Genomic DNA, 15,710 nt, shown 5'->3' with positions numbered 1-15,710 from the left:
CAGCTACTCAGCCACCTCCTGCACCTGCTTCAGATATCAGAGTATTGGCTCATGTAGAGCTGGTAGACAGCGATGCGGGCAATAAGCATGGTGCCTTGGAATTCCTTCCTCCCTAGAGCATCCAATGCTCTGTGGTCCTTCCCTGGGGGTGCCAAGGAATAGGTCAGAGATGCTTGGCCCTCTTGAGAGCAGATTCAACCACCACCGATTGGTGGGGCAGCTGAAGCTTATCAAATCCAGCAGCCTTTTGGACGAGGTAAACCCAGTCCGCCTTCCTATTCACTGGAGGCAAATGAGGGGGTGTTCCCAAATCCTCAGCAGCAACTCTGTAAGGATCGCATGCACTGGGACTGCCACGATCTCCATTGGAGGCTCCATGAACTGAAGAACCTTAAGCATTTTGTGCCTGGCGTTTTCTTCAGTCAAAAGCTGGAATGGGATGGCCTCTGCCATCACCCTGACAAACCCTGCAAAGGTTAAGTCCTCAGGCAGAGATCACCTTCGCTCCTCTCAAGGGGAAGGGTCTGATGGGAGACCACCCGAACCCGGAGAATTCCATCTGATCATCCCCTCAGGGGTTCATAGGGACCCTCATTCTTACTGTATACCACTGGGATGGGGCCCAAGGTGCTCGGCCAATGTCCAGAGGTGTAGGTACCGATGGAACTAGATGGGGGACTACAGGCCTCGGCATCTCCGCCAGCCTCCGCGGAGCTTCCTCCTCAAAAGAACTGGCAACGACCAACATATCGTATTAGTAGGGGGGAGGCATCTGTGCTGTGCTGGGCACCGGTGCCGCCCCAGAACTGACACCAGCTGGGTCGGTAAGGCACCGATGAGCACACTGAGCTTCTCCAGAAGCGGTACGAGCATGGGGGTCACACTGGCTTCGGTGCGCAGGACTGAAGCCTTGCAACGCCACTCTCCCACTAGCTGGACTCGAAATTCCAGTTCCTCCTCAAATGTTGATGCCAACACCGACTGGGAGGAAGAAGAGGTGGCCAGATCTTCCTTGGACCCGTTGGGGGTGGTGGGGGGGGGAGGGAATTGGCGACTGGCACAAGGACCGGTGGAGATCGTCGCAGCCCTTGGGCATCGATGGAGGTTGAGTACACAAAAGCTGGTGTGTGTCCCTGTGCCCAGCACCATGCATCGATGGGGACCAGTGCCGATGCTTCTTGGTCTTCCTACGATGCTCAGTCCGGTCTTTCCCCAGTGCCGAGGATGAAGCAGACATCCTCGGCCTGGAGAAGACAGACAACAGTCTGTCTCCGACACACCTAGCCATCAGCAACCTCAACAGAACCGATGGTCCTGACGATATCAATGGCGTAGTGGTCATCAGTGTGCCTCCGAGGTCTTCTTATGCCGATGGCTCGGACTTCTTCGACCTGTAGAGGTTGTCCATCTTGTTGAGTTGAAGCCAATGTCCCTTCGGAGTCATCTGGGCTCACAAGCGGCAACCCGGGATGTTATGCAATGCCCCCAGGCAGAGGATGCCAATCTCATGAGGATCAGTGATCGACATGGTCCTTGGGCACTGGGAGCATCGGCAGAAATCAGATGCGGCCATGATGGGGCAAAATATCTAGTGCTTGATCTTGAAATTTCCAATTTTCTTTTCTCCCCTCATCAACATGAATTTACATGTGATAAGTGCTATTAGGTTCGCGAGGGGGGGAGGGATAGGATGCACATTTTAGACGCGCTAATCCCCTTATTGCATAAGGGGTTGTTGACGCATGTCCAAAACATGCATTCAACCACGGCTGAGCTCACTATATTGCATTGGTCTCAGTGCGCGCCAAAAGCTTCTAGATACCACAAAGTAAACTTATCCAGCTGGGATGATGTCACCTGCTTGTGAGGATTTCACATCCTGCTTGTCCAAGAAGAAATAAAATGTATATCACTCCTTACATACATGTTAGAGTCAAGACCTACATGGATACAATTTTTTTTAGTTATATAAAGTTATTATTTTTGTGCATTACTATTTGGGATAATAGTAAGGAGAAAACTCATATGCTATAAGGTATGCCCCTCAGTGTTTGCTTCATTAGAACTTAGAGCAAAAGCAGAATACTTTGGTCATGTGTGTCAGTTTTCTAAAATGTCAAATAAGAACTTTGTAGAAAATGCTGACAGTTTAACATCTGCACCATCTATCCCAGGAATTCAAGTTAAGGAACTACAAAATGAAAACCAATGTCAACCTAACTGATGAAAATGTTTCAGAGAAGATGCAAAGCAGACAGTGTTGTGTGGAAAGTGCACTGAAGGATTTTGATGACAGTCACATCTGACAATTCTCATTTTCTCAGACCTAAAAATCTGTGAATGAATGGGGACATTCTTACTTCCTTCTGATTTACCAATGATTCCACTATTTCCATTTATGGCCTATCACTTCTAGTGAAAAAAGTAAAATCCAACAAAAAGGAAAGTTACTTACCAATTAGTCGGAGAACAGCTGCTACAATAATATTAGGAGTGGATGCAATATTTACATGCCCCTTTCGATGCTTTACCCACTTATCCATGATTGGCCACAGCTCTTTACTGATAAAAAAAGAAAAAGACTGTAAAACAAAGATGCTTACATGCTACACTAACCAGTGTTGAAATCAAATGCCTAGTCATGAAATCTGGAATAAGATATATTCCAGTGCAGGTTCACCCTCTCTTACTCAGTTATGGCATACAGCCCTGTCAAATTATTTTCACCTACATTTATAGAAGTCTTGAGAAAATATCACAGGTTTTTCATAAACTTTCATATAATTTGGGTCTAATTCCATAAGAATATAACATAAGAACCTAGTGAAACTGTTATATATTTTTTATCTATAGCTTTCTCACATCCTTCCCTCGTTTGTCACAGTCTGAAGAACTTGAATATTATAGCATATTTATGCCATAAAATCCTCATCCCTTGCATGTACCAGTGCTGGGTTATCAAACTAAGTGGCAAATAAGTACTTTTAAGTTTTACCTTATGACATTGTCATGAGTCCATATCCATTTTCGATGACAGCATAGTAAATCAATAGCAAATAAATATTCCCACATGGTATCGCTCAGGTCTTCACCAAATTGTTCACTCAACTGAAATTTCACATTTGGACAGAGCTCTATTGCCATAAGCAAGCTGGAGAGTATGATGCCAATATTTAAAGGAGGACTCTGCAACAAAAATATAGGACTATAAAATGCAAACTACTACTAACAATTTAGACCATACTATGAAATCTCCAATACATCTACAAAATCAGGCTGAACCTTCAACTATATTTATTACAGGGATTTCATACTTACTTGTCTACCAGAGTATTCAAAGGTACAGGATTACATACATAATAAACAAAGCATGTTTGCTTACCATAAACTATGTTTTCCATAGAGAGCAGGATGAATTAGCTATTACATGTGGGCATAGCTGGATTTAAAATTTGGGCACCCATAAGCAGAGTGCCATGGCATTGCCACTTTCAAGCTGTGCTGGCAGATGGTTACATATCAAGCAGACTTCTCTTTAGCCTGAATATTTGGTACCTTCAAAATTTGGCACCCTAGGCAATTGTCTATGTTGCCTAAGCTTAAATCCGGACTTGCATGTTGGTGACGTCTTCCGATAGCACCAAATAGACTCATCTCTCCAAGCTAATAGAGTTTTGAACTCTACTGAGTATGTGCAGGAGTTCCCACATGAGTGGGAACTCCTGCACATTATCAGAGCTAATCTAGCCATATAGCTGACTCTCCAGGGAGGCGGGTGGATATTCCATGCTCTGACTGATGATCTCACCAAATACAGAAAGACGGTCTATCTCCCACTAAACTGATACGGACATACCAAACACTACACGTTCTTATTCTTGTTAAATTTCTATCGTCTTATTCTTCTTCTTTTCCCAGTTAGAACCATCCTTGTTTTATTGTAACTGATTTTTTCTGCGCACTGTTATAACTTGTTATAATTTGTAAATATATAAAATGTATACTCATGTTATATTTATACACGTTTATAATGTATTGATCACCCCTGTTTTATGTAAACCGACATGATACGAAACTCCGTGAATGCCGGTATAGAAAAACTCAAATAAATAAATAAAATAAATAATTCATCCTGCTATCTAGGGAAAACACTGTTTATGGTAAACAAACTATGTTTCCATGGACAAACAGGTTAAATTAGCCATTACATGTGGGAAGTCCCAAGTTGAGGCTTGCAGAGGAGCATTTACTTAGCAAGCAACCCAGTGCCCACCATGGACAGTGGACTTTAGCGAGACCAGATTTTGCAAAACTGCTTGACCAAATTTACTGTCAATCTTTGAGAGGTTATCAAGACAGCAGTGGGATGTAAAGGTATGAACAGAAGGCCACGTTGCAGCTTTGCAGATATTTTCAATAGGTACTTCTTGAAGATAAGCAACAAGCATGGCTCTTACTTGATGAGCATTTACAGAATTTGTGACTTGTCTGCTTGCTAAAGTGTAGCAGTGGTGACTGTACTCAGCCAGCCAGTTAGATAAGGTACACTTGGACCCCGCTACTCCTAGCCTATTAGGATTGTACGAGACAAATATTTGGGAAGTTTTATGATATGGATGAATATGTTTCTTGTAATACGCTAAGGCCCTTTTGCAGCTAGAGTATGTAGGACTTTTTCGCCTTCATGTGCATGGGGCCTAGGAAAGAAGATAGGCAATACAATTGATTGCTTGATATGGAAAGCCAAGACAATCTTTGACAGAAACTTCAGGCGAATCCAGAAAACCACTCTGTTGTGGAAGAACTGCATGTACGGAGGATAGAGGACAAGAGCTTGGAGTTCATTGACTCTCCTAACTGAAGTTACTGGGACAAAGAACACTACCTTCCATGTCAAGTACTTCAGAGAAGATGACTCCATTGTCTCAAAAGTAGGCTTCATTAGTTGAAAAAGAACTACATTCAGGTCCTATGAACAGGTGGTTTTTGTACTGGGTGCTTGACCTGCCATAGGCCTTAATGAAATGAGATATTAGTGGATGAGTAGAGACAATTGGGTTTCATACCCAAATGATAGCTGATATAGCATTGAGGTATATTTGCACTGAAGAGGTGGAGAGGCCTGATTCAGAAAGGTGGAGCAAGATATTTTTAGCAGGTGCTTAAGGTCACAAGAAAATGGGTCCAAAATGTTTTGCTGATACCATTTGAAGGCATAGTTTCTTTTTGGTGAAGGCTTTCTAGATGCAACTAATATGTTTAATCTCTGTAGGTAAGTAAAGGTTGCTCAACATTTAAACTGTGTGGTCGAGGGCTAAAAGTTTGAGATGATCACAATGTCCCATTTTCCTGAATCAATGCAGAGTCCGATCCCAGAGGTATGGGAGGACTGCTGAAAAGTTGTACTAGATATGCATACCAGATCTGTCTGTGCCACATCAGGACTATAAGGCTCAGAAGAGTGTGGTGTTCAAGCACCTTCTGCACTATTCTGGCGATAAGAAGTATTGGTGGAAAAGTGTACATGAAGCTTTATCCCAGTTGAAGAGGAAAGCATCTTGAGCTAGTATTAAGAAATTGCCATACTGAGTCAGACTAAGGGTCTATCAAGCCCAGCATCCTGTTTCCAACAGTGGCCAATCCAAGCTACCAGTTCTTGGCAAGTACCCAGACACTACTGATGTCAATAATAGCAGTGGCTATTCTCTAAGTCAACTTGATTACTTGGGAGAATTGAGCAAAACTGATTTCGTTTTGTGTTCTGCTGTGACGTAAATAGGTCCACAATCAGTAGACCCCGTAAGCTGAAGAGTCTGTTGACCACCTACTGTTGTAGAGACCACTCGTGTGGTTTAAACACTGCTGAAATAGTCTGCTAGTGTGTTGTAAATGCTGAGCAGATAGTTCTGTAGAACAGCTCGATTTCTTTCTGCCCAAATCCAGATTTTTAGGGTTTCCTGGCAGAAATGCCATGATCCTGTTCCTCCTTGATTGCTGATACAAAACATTGCAACCTGGGTGTCCATTTGAATCAGGATTGTCAAGGATTTGAAGGGTCAATTAACCCTTAGCCTGGCTTAGCTGGTTTATGTTTCGTCTACTAGCAATTCTGCATAGTATTCAGTAAGTTAGTTAAGAGTTAAACAGAAAAGTAGGTCATAATAAAATGACAAAATTGCTTTATCTTGCTTAAGGCAAAAGACATGGTATCGCAATGGAGACAGAGCTTCTGCTGTGAGGAAATACACTGTGGTTAATTACTAGGCCTGATTAGAAATGCAGCAGATAAATATGCTACAACTTCTTTGCAGGTGGCAGAGGTGGTTACCAACATGTCAGGAGGATGAGTGACACTTGCTGCAAATAATGATTTTCTATAAACAGGGAATATATTCTATTTTATATAATATAGCAAGCAAGATATTTCTGAGTATAGCACATATGAAGTGTAGAACTGTGGAAAAGAGTCCTTGTATAGTGGCCCAGAAAAAGTGGTTTTGGTTCTCAATAAAAACAAAGCTAACATTTAGCCTGCGGTCAAGTAACATTTGCACAGCTCAGACCCTCACCTAACATGCAGTAACACCTGCAAGAAGGGGTTTTCAGTTTTGCAAGACACATGACAGTTGTGCTTAGCCATTCATTGCCATTGTCTGAAAACCTTATAAAAAGGTCCGATGACCTGTAATGAGGCAGACTGGCCAACTTGGTCTTTCTCCCTACAAGTATTTGTAAATGAGACCTAGTAAAAAGATAAGTCTTGCCATAAAAACTGTTTCTCTATTCACATTCAGGCAGGGGGGAAAATCAACCAGGGACTAGTTAGCCTCCCTTAGTTGGGCTAGCTAGACTTTTTTGTCTCTTCAGGATGCTCTTTCTTTGCAAAAGATGCGCAAAAGTTGATAGAGCAAATCTGATTGCTCTCATAGAAACATAGAAACACAGAAATGACGGCAGAAGAAGACCAAACGGCCCATCCAGTCTGCCCAGCAAGCTATGCACTTTATCCATTTTTTTTCCCTTTTTCTCTCTCCCACCTGTTACTATTGACTTCCAGTACCCTCCAGCCCTAATTCCCCTCCACCCCACCACCAATGTAGAGAGCAGCGCCGTATCTGCATCCAAGTGAACATCCAGCTCAATTAGGGGTAGCAAACCGCTGTAACAAGCAGGCCACACCCCTGCCCCATACTCTTACCCACCCCTGTTTTTTTTTTTTTGTTTGTTTGGTTTTTTTGTTGGGTTTTTTTTTTTTTTTTTTTTTGGAGATGGCAGCCCTCCATCCTTCCGCTCCGTGAAGGTGGAACACCAACCACTGGCATCCCGCTCCGTGAATGCCTCTGTGGCTACTGCCGCTCCGTGCAGTGTTTTGCTGCCTCCTCTTTATTCACGCCCTCTAGACTTGATGGATCCACAGTGTTTATCCCACGCCCCTTTGAAGTCCTTCACAGTTTTAGACTTCACCACTTCCTTCAGAAGGGCATTCCAGGCATCTACCACCCTTTCCGTGAAGAAATACTTCCTGACATTGGTTCTTAGTCTTCCTCCCTGGAGCCTCAGCTCGTGACCTCTGGTTCTGCTGATTTTTTTCTGACGGAAAAGGTTTGTCGTCGTCTTTGGATCATTAAAGTTTTTCAAGTATCTGAAGGTCTGAATCATATCACCCCTGCTCCTCCTTTCCTCTAGGGAGTACATATTTAGATTCTTCAATCTCTCCTCGTATGTCATCCGATGAAGATCCTCCACTTTCCTGGTCTCCCTTCTCTGTACCGCTTCCATCTTGTCTTTGTCTCTTTGTAGATACGGGCTCCAGAACTGAACACAGTACTTCAGGTGAGGCCTCACCAAGGACCTGTACAACTCTCAACTCTAGAAGTCTAATTGGATAGCAACTCTCTTACAGGCCTATACAGTAAAGCGCGGCCGCGGTTACCCTGCTTCTAACCCGCTTTCTACTCACAATTTGACCGCGTTAGTCCAACCCGCGATTCACTATCCCTTTTAACCGATCCTAAACGATCGGATTAGCTATTCCCTCCCATATAGTAACGTGCGCCCCGATTATCGCCTTAACCTGCAGTTTTGCCGCATGTTTAACCTGCTAATTTACCGCCTACCCTTATCCCTGCGTTAGTGTGGAGCGTCAGGTCAGGGAGACGAAATTTCACAGGCAAACGACCCCCTCACCCCCCGGGACAAGACCTTTAGAGGAGCCAGGATCGGGCAAACTTTTCCCCAGCCCCCGCTCACCTGCCCTGGTCATGCCCATGGGTGCCGATCTCCTGTGCGGGCGCACTGATAGCTCCGGAGCAGGAAGGAAGGACCTGTTGTTTCCAAGCATAACCTCTAAACCTCCATAACTAAACTCTTGCCTGCCCAACCTAAAATCCAACGCACTGGAAAAGCCACGCTTCAGGATCAGGCAAACTTTCCCCCAGCCCCCGCTCACCTGCCCTGGCCGCGTCATTGGGTGCCGGTATCCGGAGCAGCCCCAGTCCTCTCTCCCCTCCTCCCGGGGGCAGCCAGTGGCGAGAGCGGCTTCAGCAGCCTGGGGCGGATCGGGCGCTCCCCATGCGAGGCGCGGCTTCCAGCCGCCCTCGCCTGCAATGGTGAATGAGCGCACGCCGTGACCTGAGCGCCCGGCTGGATGTCCGAGGTCACGGCGTGCGCTCACGGCAGCGAAGGTGCATGAACGCACGCCATGACCTGAGCGCCCGGCTGGATGCCCGAGGCCTGTTAAAGAGTCCAGATGCCTTGTGTTCAAAAGGTTCTAGTGTGCGTGTCCCACTTCTTGGTGGAGATATTGGTCATCATAACCACTAGATAAGGGAGTGAGCGAAAAATGGCTCCTTCCCTGAGAACCTTTGGGTGTAGCTGCTACCATAACTCCTGCTTCAAAGTTGCTGTGATTTGCACTTGAGATGATAGCGGTTGACTTAGTTGATCCCACTGGGTAAGTAGACCCCATTGAAGGTAGTGGATGTTAAGACAGGTCAGTGTAACCACATGGATGACCACTGTCATGTGACCAATGACTACCAGGAGCCATCTGGCAGATGAGCATGGAGAAGAGAGGAAGTTGCAGATGAGCGATGTCATGGTGTTCGCTCAGTCAGGAGGAAGGAATATTCTTTCCTGTATCAAGTTTATCTAAGCCTCAATGAACTCGAGTGTCTGAGTGGGCTCCATTTCTCAAATTTGATCAGGAAACCTAAGTGATGTAGAAGAGCTATGGTCAAGTTCAGAGAGCAGTATACTTTGTTCCCTTGAGTTTGCTGTGATAAGCCAATCAAACAGGTACAAGAAAAATTGAATTCTCTAGCGATGGAGATGAGCTGCGACTTTTGTGAGGAATTTTGTAAACACCCTCAGGGGTGATGAGAGGCCAAATGGGAGTACTCTGTACTGGTAATGGGAAGTATTCACCTGGAAGCAGAGGTAGTGCCAGTGCAAAGGGTGGATTGGTATATCAGCATATGCATCCTTTAGATCCAAGGCACACATCCATTTGTTCATTTGTATACAAGGCAAGTTCAAGCTGAAGGAGTTAATTTTGAATTTCTCTTGGATTATACATTTGTTCAGGTGTCTCAAGTCGAAAATGGGCTAGAGTCCACCAGTTTCCTTTGGGTAATGAAACATTAGGAATAGAAACAAAGAGCATATTTAGACGCTAGGATTGGTTCTACTGTTAGAAAAGCAGTTGGACTTCTGGTTGAAGCTGCAGTGAGAGAGATCCAGATGGAGCACTGAATGTGGGAGGGATGGAGGCTGGGAGAAATATAACTGGAATCCAGACTGCACAGTTTGGAAGATACAGGGGAGCTTGGTGATCCTCTACAAAATGGATTCTTCCCCTACTGGAAAAGTTGGAAATGGATCAAAAACTAGGCCCCAGTTTGGGCTAGGACTGCTTAGCTTTCTGCTGACAGCGTTCTCTTTGCCAAGGCCTGGCTGGCAGTGACCATTGATGCTGGGCTGGAAGGGGTGGCAGACTGTGCTGTTAAAAAGACCGGTAAGGCCTCTTGTGGAACATGGTTGTTTGTATGGGTAGAAGTGACATTGCACCAGGAATCCCTGAGAGTGACTGCACGGCTACAATCTGGTTGTTTATTTGAGTGACCATCTCCTGGAGCATTTTGCCAAAAAGTCTGTCCCCTAAGCAGGGGAGGTCTGCCAATTTTTCAAGGATGTTTTCTCAGATGCTATTTGCTCAAAGCTATGCCGCATGTCTAGCCCCGATAGAGGAAGAGAAGGTATGTGAAAAGGAATTAAAGGATTCGTATACTGATTGGAGTAGATGGTGGATGCCCTCTTATTCATCCAGGAGTCATTGTGGATAGTAATTGCCTTGCTTCATGGCAGATAAGAAAGGCTTAAACTTTTGAATACAGTCATGAATATATTGTACCATGCAGAATTAGTGGATGGTAATACATGCAGATAGCATTGCACTTTGAAAGTCTTCTTGTCAAGTTATTGTGATCTTTTCCTGGAGGAAAATTTGAATAAATATGTCTTCTTTGCTTTCTTCATAGCATATTCAACCACTACATACTAGTGATGCAGCTGGATGACACCAAAGCCTGGGGAGCGTAATCTGGATTTGAGGTTCAATTTTCTAGCTGTGAGAGTGACTAAAATGGGGTTTACCACATTCTCATCTGTAAAACATTGAGGATGTTATGAACTGGAAGGGCTGCTGGTTTGGCTGGAGTGCTCAGTATTTGAAGGTTTCCAAGAAGCTCAAAGCAGTGTTCTTTGTCTTGGTGGACATGGATACCCAGCACTGTACCCATCTTTTCCACAAATTTAGAATAGGTGACATCCTCTGGTAGCGGGGTTCCACCTCTATCATTTTAGTCCCTTCTATGAAACATATAGAAACATAGAAACATAGAAATGACGGCAGAAGAAGACCAAACGGCCCATCCAGTCTGCCCAGCAAGCTTCACATTTTTTTCTCATACTTATCTGTTTCTCTTAGCTCTTTGGTTCTATTTCTCTTCCACCCCCACCATTAATGTAGAGAGCAGTGATGGAGCTGCAACCAAGTGAAATATCAAGCTTGATTAGTTAGGGGTAGTAGGGGTAGTAACCGCCGCAATAAGCAAGCTACACCCATGTTATTTGTTTTACCCAGACTGTGTTATTCAGCCCTTATTGGTTGTTTTTCTTCTCCCCTGCCGTTGAAGCAGGGAGCTATGCTGGATATGCGTGTAGTATCAGTTTTTCTTCTCCCCTGCCGTTGAAGCAGAGAGCTATGCTGGATATGCGTGAAGTATCAGTTTTTCTTCTCCCCTGCGGTTGAAGCAGGATATGCATTGAAAGTGAAGTATCAGGCTTATTTGGTTTGGGGTAGTAACCGCCGTAACAAGCCAGCTACTCCCCGCTTTGTGAGTGCGAATCCTTTTTTCTTCTCCCCTGCCGTTGAAGCAGAGAGCTATGCTGGATATGCGTGAAGTATCAGTTTTTCTTCTCCCCTGCCGTTGAAGCAGAGAGCTATGCTGGATATGCGTGAAGTATCAGTTTTTCTTCTCCCCTGCCGTTGAAGCAGAGAGCTATGCGTGAAGTATCAGTTTTTCTTCTCCCCTACCGTTGAAGCAGAGAGCTATGCTGGATATGCATTGAAAGTGAAGTATCAGGCTTATTTGGTTTGGGGTAGTAACCGCCGTAACAAGCCAGCTACTCCCCACTTTGTGAGTGCGAATCCTTTTTTCCACATTTCCTCTTGCTGTTGTAGCTTAGAGTGATGTTGGAGTCACAGTAACCATGTGTATGTTTATTGAATAAGGGTATTATCTCCAGGCAGTAGCCGTCATTCTGGCGAGCCACCCACTCTTTATTGACGGCCTCTCCAGTGCAACCTTCTCCAGTGCAACTATATATATTTTTAGATGTGGCAACAGATTTGCACACCATAATCAAGATGCGGTCTTACCATAGAGCAATAAAGAGGCATTATGAAATTCTCCATTTTATTCACTATTCCCGAGCTAATAATTCCTAACATTCTTCGCTTTTTTGATCATCCCAACATACTGAGCCGATTTCAATGTATTATACACTATGATGCCTAGATCTGTTTCCTGGGTGGTAACTCTTAATATGGAACCTAACAGTGTAACTATAGCATCACCTTGCACTTGTCCACATTAAATTTCATGTACCATTTGGACACTATTTTCCAGTCTCACAAGGTCCTTCTGCAATTTATCAAAATCAGCATGTAATTTTACTCTGAATCATCACCCTTGAAAACAGTCTCCAAAACCCGTATCTCCCCAACATCCTCATTAGTAAACATGAAAGCAAAGAATTCATTTAGACTTTCCGTGATGGCCTTATCTTCCCTAAATAGAAATATAGAAATGACGGCAGAAGAAGACCAATAGGCCCATCCAGTCTGCCAGCAAGCTTTCACACTTATTTTCTCATACTTATCTGTTACTCCGACCACTGAGTTCAGGGCCCTTATTGGTAACTTTTTGATTCTAATTTCCTTCCACCCCCTGCTATTGATGCAGAGAGAAATGTTGGAGTTGCATCATAAGGCTTAACGTTTGAGGGTAGTAACCGTTGTATCGAGCAAGTTACCCTGATGTATACTCATACTGCTCAGATCAATGCCTTGTTAGACATTGTCTGGATGTAAATCCTATTTCTTCATTCCCCCCCCCCACGCTGAAGCAGTGGGCTGCGCAGGATATGCATTCAAAGTGAAGTATCAGCCTTAATTTGTTAGGGGTAGTAACCGCCGCAATAAGCAAGCTACTCCCACGCTTATTTATTTACCTAGACTGTGCAATTTAATCCTTGTTGGTTGTTGTCTAAATATAAATCCTCTTTTCTTCATTCTCCCTGCCGCTGAAGCAGTGAGCTGCGCTGGATATGCTTTCCAAGTGAAGTAACAGACTTAATTGGTTCGGGGTAGTAACCGCCTCAACAAGCAAGCTACTCCCACGCTTATTTGTTTACCCAGACTGTGCTACCTTGTTGGTTGTTGCCTGAATGCCAATCTTCTTTTCCACATTTCCTCTTGCCGTTGAAGCTAGAGCAATGTTGGAGTCACATTAATCGTGTGAACGTTTATTGAATAAAGGTATTAATCACCAGGTAGTTGCCATCATTCCCGCAAGCTACCCCCATACCTCTTCTCTTCATTCCCATCCTCCAGGCTTTATGGATCCACAGTGTTTATCCCACGCTCCTTTGAAATCCTTCACAGTTTTGGTCTTCACCACTTCTTCTGGGAGGGCGTTCCAGGCATCCACCACCCTCTCCGTGAAGAAATACTTGCTGACATTGGTTCTGAGTCTTCCTCCCTGGAGTTTTAAATCGTGACCCCTGGTTCTGCTGATTTTTTTTCAACGGAAAAGGTTTGTCATTGACTTTGGATCATTAAAACCTTTCAAGTATCTGAACGTTTGTAGCATATAACCCCAGCCCCTCCTTTCCTCCAGGGTATACATATTTAGATTCTTCAATCTCTCCTCATAAGTCATTCAATGAAGACCATCCATGTTTTTGGTCACCCTTCTTTGGACCGCCTCCATCCTGTCTCTATCCCTTTGGAGATAGGGTCTCCAGAATTGAGCATAGTACCCCAGGTGAGGCTTCACCAAGAACCTGTACAAGGGGATAATTACTTCCCTTTTCTCACTCGATATTCCTCTCTCTTATGCAGCCCAACATTCTTCTGGCATTAGCTATTGCCTTGTCACATTGTTTCACAGACTTCAGATCGTTAGACACTATCACCCCAAGGTCTCTCTCTTGCTCCATGCACATCAGCCCTTCACCCCCCATCAAATACTTTTCTTTCAGATTTCCCTACCCCATATGCATGACTCTGCACTTCTTGGCATTGAATCTCAGCTGCCATAACTTTGACCAGTCTTCTAGCTTCCTTAAATCCCATCTCATTCTCTCCACACTCCTTCCGGCGTGTCCACTCTGTTGCAGATCTTAGTATCATCCGCAGATAGACAAACCTTACCTTCTATCCCGTCCGTGATGTCACTCACAAAGATATTGAACAGGACCGGTCCCAACACCGACCCTTGCGGCACTCCGCTCATCACTGCTCTCTCTCTTTAGAGTAAGTTCCATTTACCATCATACATTGTCTTCTGTCCTTCAACCAGTTTGCTATCCAGGCTACCACCTTGGCACTCACACCCAAGCTTCTCATTTTATTCACAAGCCTCCTGTGCGGGACCGTATCAAAAGCTTTGCTAAAATCCAAGTAGATGACATCGAGCGCTCTTCCACGATCCAATTCCTTAGTTACCCAATCAAAAAAGTCATTCAGATTTGTCTGACAGGATCTTCCCTTGGTGACACCATGCTGCTGTTGCTGGTTCATCAATTCTGCTGCTTGTAGATAGTTCACTATTCTTTCTTTCAGCAGCGACTCCAATACTTTTCCCACCACTGAGGTGAGGCTAACCGGCCTGTAGTTTCCAGCCTCCTCTCTGCTCCCACTCTAACTCCTCAATCATCTAATGGTCCAACCTATTCCCTTTCAGGTTTCCTGCTTTGGATACATTTTAAAAAACTTTTTTATTACGAGTTTTTGCATCTACGGCCAACTTCATTTCAAATTCTCTCTCAGCCTGTCTTATCGATGTTTTACATTTAACTTGACAATGCTTATATGCCTTTTCCTATTTTCTTCTGATAGAACCTTCTTCCAATTTTTTAAGGAAGTTTGGCTAAAATATCCTCTTTCATCACACTTTTTAACCATACTAGAAATCATTTGGCCTTCTGCCTACCTTTCTTAATGAGTGGAATACATCTGGACTGTGCATCTAAGTTTGTATTTTTAAACAATTTCCACGCCTGTTGTATACTCATAACCTCTGCAGATGCACCTTTCAGTTTTTTCCTATTTTTCTCATTTTGCCAAAGTTTCCCTTTTGAAAGTTTAGTGTTAGAGTTGTAGATTTACATATTGTCCCTCTTCCAGTCATTAGTTCAAACATTATCATGTTATGATAATTATTGCCCTTCCACCATTACCTCTATCACCAAATCCTGCATTCCACTAAGAATTAGATCAAAAATAGCTCCCTCTCTCATTGGTTCCTGAACCAATTGCTCCATGATGCAATCATTTATTCCATCAGGAACTTTACCTCTCTAACATGTCCTGATGTTACATTTACCCAGTCAATACTGGGGTATGTAACAGAGTGACCCTGTTTTCCCCCTTTTTGTGTGTACTGGACTAGGCTAGATGTCTGGTCCACCTTAACCTCACAGAGCGAGAGAGCTCTGTGGACAGAACCAGGCTGGGGCTGGGATAAGAGTACAAGCTCAGTTGTGTTCAGAATGCCTCTATGCCTCCAGGAGGAAGGCAGCTCATGTAAAGTACTCTGTCCATACCAGAAGGGACTGAAGGTACACCGAGCAAAAGCAAGGCAGTCTACAGCTCCTGTGTGTGTAAATGCCTATTGCAAAGGTAGGAAGTCCATTGTGAAATATTGTGTTTGTTTAATAAAGTTTTTCCTGCACCAGAAAAGCTGGAGTCAGTATGGCTTTGTCTCTCCAGCCAGGGAAACACTGCTTGGTCTCTGACATATGGTGTCAGGTCAGGGATTTTTTTTCTCTAGGCCTCACACAGAGAAAACAAGCCTTCAGAGGAAAGGTGAAGCTGCTCTTCTTAAATTGTGCACAAAGGCTCTCAGAGCACACCAAAGCAG

At 44.2% G+C, this 15,710-nt stretch overlaps 1 protein-coding gene across 2 annotated transcripts in view; it reads right to left on the bottom strand.

Annotated features, from left to right (window-relative positions):
* The window catches only part of ICE1 (interactor of little elongation complex ELL subunit 1), a 205,402-nt gene that overhangs the window by 12,547 nt on the left and 177,145 nt on the right, over window positions 1-15,710 (bottom strand). For both annotated transcript variants that reach the window (XM_029589995.1, XM_029589996.1), the window contains 2 exons: window positions 2,996-3,186; window positions 2,456-2,562 (listed from right to left, as the gene is read on the bottom strand). In XM_029589995.1, coding sequence (XP_029445855.1) covers window positions 2,456-2,562; window positions 2,996-3,186 — 298 coding nt within the window. The remainder of the gene's footprint in view (window positions 1-2,455; window positions 2,563-2,995; window positions 3,187-15,710) is intronic.

This window comes from Rhinatrema bivittatum, chromosome 2, assembly GCF_901001135.1.
Source record: "Rhinatrema bivittatum chromosome 2, aRhiBiv1.1, whole genome shotgun sequence".
Lineage (NCBI taxonomy): Eukaryota > Metazoa > Chordata > Amphibia > Gymnophiona > Rhinatrematidae > Rhinatrema > Rhinatrema bivittatum.
This window is presented reverse-complemented; position numbering and strand designations above follow the sequence as displayed.